At 32.0% G+C, this 11,321-nt stretch overlaps 1 protein-coding gene across 1 annotated transcript; it reads right to left on the reverse strand.

Annotated features, from left to right (window-relative positions):
• Positions 3,825-10,475, reverse strand: LOC105178568 (chromatin remodeling protein EBS). Its single transcript, XM_011102062.2, has 5 exons — positions 10,155-10,475; positions 9,019-9,361; positions 8,841-8,909; positions 5,032-5,173; positions 3,825-4,108 (listed from the first exon to the last, which is right to left on the reverse strand). The coding sequence occupies exons 1-5, from the start codon at positions 10,225-10,227 to the stop codon at positions 4,082-4,084; spliced, it is 654 nt and encodes a 217-aa protein (XP_011100364.1). The 5' UTR covers positions 10,228-10,475; the 3' UTR covers positions 3,825-4,081.

Below are 11,321 nucleotides of genomic sequence, written 5' to 3' on the forward strand. Positions count from 1 at the left end.
TTCGCCAATGTTTTGGAATGGACCATTGGCACAGTGACAAATAGTGTCATGGATAGTGATTTCCACTTTTTTTAAAAAAAATAAAAATAAACAAAAAAGTTTCACGTGTTATTTTACATATTCTTTGGGGGGAAATAGAATTTTTTTTAAATATATTCACGAGTAACTTTTTTTCTAAAAAATAATTAATGATAATTATAATGTATTTATATTTTAAAAAGCCAAAATGATAATAGAAAAATAAATAAATAATTATGATTTTCAAAGTTACGAAAATAAATAGCTATAGTCGATTATTTTGATTTTATTATATGATCAATAAAATTCGAGAATTAATTGTCGTATTAATGAAAGATTTTGAAGAATATTTTCTAATAATTATTTGTAAGAGACGAATTTCAAAAGTTTTGAAGTGATTTTCTTTCTAAAATTAGTATAGTTTGATATAAGGTAATTATTAATTTTCAATTAGAATATTTAGTATGATTCAAAACCATATCATTGTTCCTCCCAATTTATTTTTATATAACTGATAGTAATTATTATAACATAATCAATATTTTATACTATTTATAATTGAAAAGAGGTGGACTAGTGTCTCAATTATTTTGATTTTTTAATTTTAATACTTAATTTAATTATTAATTTATTTATTAACTTTCCATTCTCATTATCTTTTAATAATTATTTTTTCAATTTTTAGTCATTTTTACTATTTTTTTATAAATTTGATATTATGTTTTATATATGTTGTATAAGATAATAAAATTTTGTAAATATTTTACTTTAAATGATTGATGGGTATAGCCCAGTGAATTACGGACCACGAACGGATTAAGAGGCCCAACACTCTATCTTTTGGCCCCAATTCTAGCGAGGGAGGAAGCCCGTCTGGAGAGCCCAATGATCATAGCCCAAATGCCGACAGTCAACCCTACTCTCTCTTATACGTCACCCTCCGACCCACGTGGCGTGCATTCAGACCTCCCACGTATGCCCCCTTCTTTTACCAACTTGAAATATGCATTGGGGGAAGGCTTCTCTCAAGAGCCTGGACTCTTGCACCTAGCAAACTCTCTGCGGACTGAGAGTTCCCCTCCGCCTCGGACTCTCTCCATCACTTGAATCGTAATTCCAGCGACATGATCCCTAAAACATAGGAGTTGATCAAGCCTTATTTCAACCAATTTTATCCATACATCAATCAGAAGAGGAGGTCCTATCGGTTCCTTAATGAAGGAGGACACTCCGCTATAAAAAGAGGACTTATCCCCGGGCAGGGATACCTTCATCCTATGAAAATTTGGCTACTACTCTACTACGCTTAAGCATTCATATAGCAATCTATCTCTATTTTTCTACCATTACATCTCATTCTTTTAACGCTTTCTATTTATTTTGAATTATTACTTCAAATCCAGTATTCAGAGTGTTAACGTTTTGTTTTACAAGTCTCTTTCTTTTGTATTCTCCTCTAAACAATCCAGGCCCAACGTTCGAGTCTGAGTTCACTGGACTCACGCTAAAACGACACGCATCAATGATATTTAAAAATGTTGTTCACACATAGAATGAACTATAAATTAGTAGTTATCTATATCTATACTATTATAAAAGAAATTCCTTTTGTCGTATTAATTTTTTAATACTCCAATTTACCCTTTAATTCATTTCTTCCATTAACATTTTTTTGATCAAAATAGTAATTTCAATATTTTTTATATAATTACATTTTTCTCTCAAGCCACTAATCCATGTATCTCCATCACATTCTCCTTTTTTTTTTTTTTTTTGGCCCAACTGCATATATCCCCTGTATTTTGAAAACTCAGCAAAAACCTCCTTTCGTTCTAATAATAAGAAAGAAAAAAAAAAAAAACCTTTAGTTTTCTTATATATCACTCAATCGCTCTTCTCCGTTAAATCTAACTAATAACATTAATGTTTTTGTTTTGATAAAATGAAGTTATGTCCTTAACTAATATTATATTATTTCTTATTTTATTGATGGTAGAATTTATGTGAACAAATACCGTCGATAATGAATCAAATTACTTATGTCCTATATCTTTATTATATTAATTAAATAGAAGAACATTACTACTTTAAATTTAGTCCTTGATGAACTTACCTGACTATTGTATAAGTTAATATCCAATAATGATTTTTTTATAATATTAAAAACAATTGTACTAAAAAATACCAAAAACAATAAAATACAATAATCTCGATAACCAAATATAAAGAACAAAAGTAGAAGGGCCAAAATAAAGATGAAATATATTAATTGATATTTTATTCAATTTTTTCTTAACTGTATTTACTATTTATTTTAAAATTTAAGGGAAAAATGGTTATTTCTTAAAAAATAAATAAAAAATATCAATTGTATAGCAAAATGATATTAATGGTACAACTCAATTACCAGTTGAGCCATTTGTGTTTACTTGATTACAAATGATACTTATAGTAAAATTCAAGTATCGAAATAAATTTACCTAATATTTATTTACATTTTTCATGTGAAGGGACAAACTATATATGGTTGTTGACCTCTTTTATACTTCAAACAATATCCATGATTTTATACTTTTAATTATCTTCTCTTCTTAATAAATTAAATTTATTGTATCATCAATTTACGACTTATCGATATAATGATGCAAAAAGAAATAATTATTCTTTATATAAGCTCAAAACACTTTGATTTAATTTTGCAAATATATAAATGTTCGTGTAACTAAATTAGTAGACCTTTCGATAGAATAAAAACATTTGTAAACAAAGAACGAAAATAAGATGAAATATATTCTCAATAGTCATAACTTGTACACATAACATATGACGAGTTCAAAATAAAATTTCACAAGAGATAGAAAAAACTAAATAGGTAGGAAGCAAATAACTTGACAATAATAGTTATCAAGATCTCAAGAGAGATAATAAATAAATTATATTTTTCAAAATAATTCAAAACGTATAATACGTTTATAATTCTTATAACTATTTTTTGTCAAAAATAATAAAAATAAGATTGATATTAATTATCCCGGCGCAACTCCTGCACCTTACTAGTTAGAAAAGGACATACAATCTACACCACAAAGCTTTTCATAGTAAGGGGAGAAAAGAAGATGAATCATTCTTCATGTAGTGTATCCTTCACTAAAATTCGAGATCCAAACATATTGTCGCCAATGTCGAATAAGTGCAGTTGGAGGTCAATTTGAAGGATCGCAAATACAGAATTATTCATACTACCTGGGGAAGTTTGACTTCCCAGAGACTAAACAAACAAGAAACTCACTTATGCTTCATTCCAGGTTGGATTACAGTCAGATTCTTGGACACCGTTGGTCATGAGATTTTACCCAGGACCTCCCCAGATCTCAATGCAGCTACTCATAACAATGGAGTAAGAGTCTAATAGTTTTAAGACAGCGTTAATGATCAGCCGAACAAAAGGAAGTTGAGCACAAAATTAACACCAGCTTACACAATGTCATAATAGTTTCAAAAGTGAACTGTAAGAGCAACCGGGTTGTACTATTTAGCAAACAAGATACAGCAAGAATGGAAATCTACGACAACCTTGAGGCAGTCTGGGAATCCATCATTCTTATGCATGCATATTGGCATCTGCATCTGTTATATGAGTAAGTAATGGAACTCTTGCAACATAACAAGTCATTAGACCCGGTCACTTTGTGCCCCCAAGAGAAAAAACACAGGGAAAGGCACATGAAAGACAACAATTAGCATCTTCAAAATATGCTTTCGGATTCTCAGAAAAGGAGCTAATGCAATCTACTGGTTCTGCATCCTAACAAACACAATTTCCATTGATTTTGGCAGTATCTGTCACACTAGTAGTTTAACAGAAGACAAGACAAGTAGTAATCTCTTAGTCAGCGCAGATATGCATTAATAGATAACAAAGTTGCTTTAGATAAGGAAAAGCCTCTGGCTTTTTTCAAGCTCAGTATCTCTCTGCACTGTACAATTCCACAATACAACAACAATACTGGAGCTAGTATGCAAGAAAAGGGGTACAACCTCATGATGCATCCACACCAGTTTGTCACCTCTTTCTGCGCTTTGGCTCCACCTAACAATGAAAAAAAAACATTGAATATGACCAAGTTAACCTTTGGAAATAATAAAATTACTAAGTGGTTGTTAGGTGCTTAGTCAGAGAGATCACCCTATCCATACCCCAAAAAAAATCTCCCATACCCATACTCAAACCCAATGGGTAGAAGACCACACCTTACTGTAGACCCAGTGAAAGTAAATGAATGGGTGGGTATGCGTACAATCCAATAACCTAAAATATCCATAGGTATGCGTAGGATCCAACACCATACAATATCCATAGGTATGGGTAGGTTTAATACCCCAAAGTACCAATTTACCCGTTGACTTAAAATCATTGAATTTTTTAATTTGTAAACTTTTAGAAATCAATCGACTAGATTTACTTAGCATCTAAACATTCTCAAATTTTGCGTAATCATTATATTATATATATTTATTTATATTTCCATTGTTTTGATACTTTGATAAAATTCACATGAAAATAATGAAGCAATCCTCACCAAACACGCAAGTCTAAATTTCAAAAGTTTCATTTTGTGAAACTAATTATGTAAAAATAAAAATTAACACAAAAAACTAATGGGTAAAACTCTACATGATTTTTTTTGGTATCCCTAGGTGAGGCCCAATGAATATTCTGTTGAGTAGGCCCAATGAGACTAATGCCCCTAAAAAAATGTCCATCACCATCACTCCTTTCTTCTTTCAGGTTAAAGATTGCACCTAATCACTTTGACCAATCTGGCTCAGTTCTAGAGCTTCAAGAAAAGCATGATGTGTTCAAAGCTCTAAATAAACTAAATCCAATTAACACAAAAAGAAAAGCCAGGTGATCGTTCAACTTTAAATCATAATGTGATACTCAAACGTAACAAGGTCTCACATCCTAGATATATTATTTCATCATTAGTGCAGTTAAATGTGACAGTGTACCTTTTCCTCAGCAGCAGCAGGTGATACTGGAAACGAGTTCAAAGACCTTCTGGTGTCATCATCAGATGAACAATCAGAACACAAGAAATGGTCCAATTTCTTTGCTTCTTCAATGGTCATACCCATACAAGAAGGATGAAACCTTCAAACAGAAGATGCATTATATATGAGCTCTCAATATAGGTTTTCAGAAGCAAACTTAAAATATTATGTTACATCAAGGTAAATAAAATATAGCTAATTATCCTTACATCAAGAAAACCCACAAGAATTGCGTGGAAAGAAAAAAACAAAGGATCATAAAGATATATTTTGTCTAATAAATAGACACCAAATTCTCTTTCACCGCATATCCAAATGAAAGTAAAGTGCCTAACCATTAAGCTCACATCCTTGAGATAGCAAAATGTCAATTAGGTAAAACTCGCATTGTTACGCTATGCTCTGAGGTTAGCTACATGGATTCTTTTCTCAGTTCACAGTCTTAAGGTAATTACCAGTGTTGCCAACTAAAACTTCAGATTACTGCCAAATCAAAAATCTTGCAGCACTTTTGCCAGCCAGCTCCTAAAGCTTTATGAGTAGCACAGAAGAAAGCACAAATACTTGTTGAGAAACATAGTATAGCTTCTGAATCACAGTACACTTCAGAAACCAAGGCAGTTCCAGTTTCTCTTTTAGAAAAGATTTTCACCAACTTTCGGTGGCTAATGCAGATATTACATGGTGTTTTGCACTGCGCATATTTGAAGTAGATGTTTAGTTTTGTAATTATGAATACGTTAGAACTTAGGCTGGTTGAGGTAAGTTATGTTTGGTCCTAAAGATGCGGGGCAAAAGAACTATGAATGTCAAACCTTGTGTTCTTTATGCATGTTTACTGTTCACTATTATATAAGTTTACTGAGTTAAATACTCTTGCCGCCCTCAAACTATCAGCCAGATTGCATGTATCCTCTAAACTACCAAGGTAACATTTTCCGTCTACTACAGTCGAAGCTTTGACCCACTAAGGTTAATATTTTAATGAAATTTATAAATTTATCCTTCTAGATGTACAAATATTATTTTTATATAAAAAAACACCCCTTCATTAATTGCAGAAAAAATATTAATAATTTTGTTGTGGTCCAAGATATATGCTTAGATGTTAGTTTCTCACGCTCACAATTTATTCCAAAAAAGTTATTTAGATAATAACTTGATTGATGACATGTAAAATATAATTATATAGTAGAGGCACATTTAATGAGGTGGCATGGATTTTTTGCTTTAAACCGCTATACAGCCATTGAAACTTTTTGTTTGATAAAATACTGCTCACTTCCTTATATATAGACATATGAATTGGCTGCAAGGGGTTTTAGACCCCATTTTCAGCATTTAGCCGACGTATGCAGAATACTACCTTATCTCCTGCTCCAATTTCAGGATTTATTTGGGTTTAAATATTTTAGCACTAATTATTCTATTTAGAGTTTTTTCTACAATTGATTTGTTCAATTGCCTTTTAATTTAAAAAAATATCAATTGGTTATTAAATTCACAACAATCATGTTTAAATGTCAATGTCATTGATAGTTTTTGAAATAAAATGTAAATGTAGGAAATGTAGTGCATGTGTGCACATTTTGGACACCAGAAAATTATAAACATTTTTTTGCAATTAAACAAGGGAAATTTTGTCATATTAACAATACTTTTACATGTCGAAAATAAATTTGTAAATTTCAGAAAAATGTCAGCACTGTTGCTTGGTCAAAGCCTTGATAACTAAATTAAGGAAGGAAAGTGTTACATTGAATAGTTTAAGAGGCTCATGGGATCTGGCCCATAGTTTGAGGGAGAAAAACTGTATTTAAGTCTATTAAATATGTGAAAGATTGGTGAATAATATATCTTGCATCCCAAATTCATCATTCTTGATTCCTATTTTAGGATGTCCTAACACATTTCCTAAAAACAGAAACTTTTCTCCTAGATTATCCTTTCAGTTAAAGTAATGATGTGGTATCACTAACTCTCAGTCACTACTTTAAAGAATAATAATTTAAAAAACACAAACCTATATTTTTCAACTCTTATCTAAAACTTTACGCCCTCAAACTAGACCAACATTTTCTGGTAGATGGTGTATAATATATGGACTTATATCAGGGCAAAATAGAAACTGTGACATGCCATGAACTTTACAAATAGAATATGGCAGTGGATAAAGCGTGAAGAAAAAATTATGTACAAACAAATATTTACATATGCATGCATATTCATGTATACTCAATTAATTACATATGAACTTGTATTTATAAGAATGTACAAGTATGGGTAAATAATCTGGGAGAAAAAAATAATATGGGGTGTTTTTAAGTTGACACAAATCGGGGGAAATATTGCAGACAAATGCATTGCACAATTCTATCCAATTTTCAAGCTGAGCCAAAAAGAGAAACAAACATTGCACAAAAACTCATAATTCTGGGCTCCAATTGACAATCATACTGGAAGATCGAAGAGGCTAAAAATTTAAATCATCATTGCAAGAATAATTAACACCAGTAAGTCAAGGAAGAGTTGAAATTTTCACAACACCAATGGAAAAACAACTACATTATACATACACTCCAAGCTCTAATTCCAACAGGAAATAGAAGATCGAAGAAAAAAGCAAATTATCAGAGAGGATAAATAATGCATTCTTAAGACAATTAGTTGATAAGAACTTGGCAAAAAGAAGAAATTAAAAAAATATATAAATTAAAGTAAAACTAGGCCATGCAAATTTTTTCTGATATATCTCTTTCTAGGTTCTATGTGAATTTGGTGACCACTCAATGGCACATGTGTCTTCATCATAGTACTAAGTAGGAACACTTCCAAATCCATCAAATTGTTGGGAAATCATTGCTATGATGGGGAATTGCCTCTATTTACTTTCTAGATGAAAATTGCTAGGTCTCTTGATGGAATGACAGTGAAGAAGATGGAGTTGATACGCATCTTTTTCTTCTCAAATCTCAGTAGCAATTAGATTTACTATTATGTGGAAGTGGAAAATGGAATTTAAGGTATAAGCATAAGGTCAGCTGGTCAGGGAATGAAATAGTTGATTGTAGATGATATGATATTCTTTTTTATGTGTGGACTCAATTTATAAAAAACTGGGGAACTGGTTTGACCCTAATTTTTGCTGAAATGAATAAAGAAAAGAGAAAAGTCCTCTTCCTGGTCTTAAACCTAACGCCAAGTGGTGCATGTAGTTCCCACACTTTATTTCTCCTTTTCTTTCAATTTTAGTTGAGTTTCTTTTGATTTGTAGGATAATTCTTCTTTCTTGTTGAATTATTGGATGTCTGGATATCACATAAGCTCATTTTTGAGGTGATAATATTATATTTATGTGTATATTACTTATACATATGTTATACGTATAGATATGATATTTATATATATGACATCTTCCAGTAACCAATTCTTTGAAAGTGATCCAACCTCTCTAACCAGGAACCCAATAACCTAGTTGGTTCTTTGGCTTTACATCTGTTTGGTTTTAAAAACATTGAACCAATGAGGTGTGGCTTGGCCAAGAGAAAGCAAAAAAATATAAAATGAAGGAGAACATCTCAGAAGCACAAATCCAGAGCCTAAGGATGACAGAAAACTGAAGAACTCATCATGTAGCATCGTATTCCTAACTCAAACTAAATGAACGGATCTAAATCTTTCACATCCCACTTTCATACCAGACATAATCAAGTGTTCATTGCATACAGAACAGAAGAATCATTGCATATAGATCAGAAGAATCATACCAGTCCTTGCATCCTTCACATTGCACCATGAGATCATCAGGGTTATAAGGCATCTCACACTTGCAATACCTTCAAAATCACAAAATCAAAAAGAGGATCCAACATCAGATACACAAATCATGTTCTCTGTATTTTCAGTATCCATCTGAATTTTCATTATTCTAAAAGTGAGACTCACACAGCAACACGGTCAGGAGTAAAGCCTCCAGTTGCAGCCTTGTACTCAAACCTACAAAAGTAATCCTCTGCACCCACGTTCTCTAGCTTTGTGTAGTTCTTAAATGTGTGCACAATGCACTTGCCTTCAATAGTGTGGGCACTCTGCACGTCATAGTGATCTGACAAGAACAGCTCCTTCACACCATGGAACTGCCTGCGACCCCCTATGGATTCCTCAGGGCGGTAGTACCACCTTACACGGACTTTCACATTGTTCCGATGGTCAGCCTCAATTTTCTCCACTTTCGCCACATAGGGGGGCTTGTCTGAGTCAGAGGGTCTCATCAAAACACAATCCCCCGCTACAGAAACACCCACATATCTTAGTCCAGCAAACTGCAAAAGTTCATCTCAACTGAACTATACGGAATATACACAATTTGGATGTTAGCATGAAATTGACATGGTCAAATGCACGGTGGAGCATATAATTCTAGATTATTAACTGAATTTAGACACCCAGATAATGTGGCACCTAGACATAACACATGCATATTGTACGTTCCCGAATTAGTTTCCTAAAACATTAAATTTTACAAAATACCTAATGTTTTGCAGACAATATAGGTGGAAGACCGGTAGACGCGAAAAACATACAAAAAACTTCAATCGCCAAATTCTAGCAGAACCAGTAGCATTCCTGTGGGATGTAGAGATATAATCAATGAGCTTAGAAGGAGCCAAGTTCATTCCGTTCATTTCATGTCAAGTGCATATCACACCAATTACTTAAAGGCTGGACATGGTAATTTGCACAAAATTCTGGCGGAAAAGCCAGCAATATCAATTCTAATCATCTCCAAAACTCAATTACACTTCCACATTGTGAAAGACGAAGTTAGCAAAACAAAATGAGTCCGTGTTCGGACGTGTGTGACAGGGCGCATAAGTCAGTATATCAAAACCAACCACGCCAAAAAACAAAATCAAGATCGAATTTACACCACTCAAAGTAGCAAAACAAGTGCTGGGCAGTTAAGCATTGACGCCAGAACTTACAAGAACACCCAAAAAAGAAAAACAAAAGAAAAAAAAAAAAAGAAAAAACACAATCAAGGACAAATAAAGTAGCGGCAAGAGTGAAAATGGAAGTACGTCTGACGACTTTGTTGGTGCCCTTAATAGTGTAAGAATCGAGGTCTTTTCTTCCTGGCTTCGTCTTTGCCATCTCCTCCTCTTCTCTCAGCCGACCAGCCAAAATACGCCGGCTTTTCAGGAAATTTAAGAAAAATAAGCAGAGATAAACAAATTAATTACGTATCTGCGTCACAGCTGAATTTCTATCCAGCTTTATGCATAATTTTAGAGAGAGAAACAGAAACCCTAGTACCGGGTTTGAGTAGAGAAAGTAATGGGGATGGAAGAATTTGGAAGGCAAGAGGGGTGTTCAGTGTTCACTCTGCCCCTCGCCCTCCTCTTCCTATTTCATTTTTGTAGTTTGTTTTTTTCTTTGGAAAATAGGAAAAAAGCTTATTTTCAAAATTACTTGGTATTAGTAATAGTCCACTGCTGATCTCTGTATATATTTAAATTTTTTTAATTCATTTATGTTAATTTTAATAAAATGAATGAATATATATGGATTAATGTTAGGGGTGGCAGATGAGTCGAGCCGGCTCGCGAAGCTTAAAATGAATAAAATAAAATGAATGGATATATATAGATTAAAGTTAGGCGTGGCAGATGAGTCGAGCCGGCTCGCGAGGCTCGACTTTGAGCTTGAGCTCAATTGTGTCTATTCACCAGGCTCGCGAGCTTTTTCTTTTTTTTTTATATATATATTTTTATTTTTAAATTTTTTTATATATTTAATTTATATTTAATATTTGATCAATTTTATAATTAAAATTGACCATAAATTATAATTTTTAATCAAGATCATATATTTTATTTTGGATATAAATTTATGATACTTTTATTTATACATTTAATTTTTATACAAAAATAATTTAATCAACAACTTAGTAAATTATAATATTTTTTGTAATTAAAATTATTATTTAATATGATATATATAAACTTTATGTTATATTTTAATATATATTTGTATTACGTTATACTTTTTTCAAATTGACAAGTAATTACTTATAATTTTTTATCTATTTTTGAGTTTTATATTTATATCAGAATACATACTATGCATTATGCAATTTATTTTATTATTTATAAATTTATGTCAAAATTTAGTGATTCCTATGAATTAATTTAAAAATAATGATAATGATAATGATAGTGATGGTTGAACAATTTTAATATATATAT

This window comes from Sesamum indicum, linkage group LG16 (genome assembly GCF_000512975.1).
Source record: "Sesamum indicum cultivar Zhongzhi No. 13 linkage group LG16, S_indicum_v1.0, whole genome shotgun sequence".
In the NCBI taxonomy this organism is placed as follows: Eukaryota; Viridiplantae; Streptophyta; class Magnoliopsida; order Lamiales; family Pedaliaceae; genus Sesamum; species Sesamum indicum.

Coding starts and splice junctions, on each gene's coding strand:
- LOC105178568 (XM_011102062.2), bottom strand. CDS start 10,227: ATGGCAAAGACGAAGCCAGGAAGAAAAGACCTCGATTCTTACACTATT. Junction 8,910..9,018: donor ACTCCTGACCGTGTTGCTGT/GTGAGTCTCACT, acceptor GTGATTTTGAAG/GTATTGCAAGTGTGAGATGC. Junction 5,174..8,840: donor TGTGAAGGATGCAAGGACTG/GTATGATTCTTC, acceptor TTCTGTTTGAAG/GTTTCATCCTTCTTGTATGG.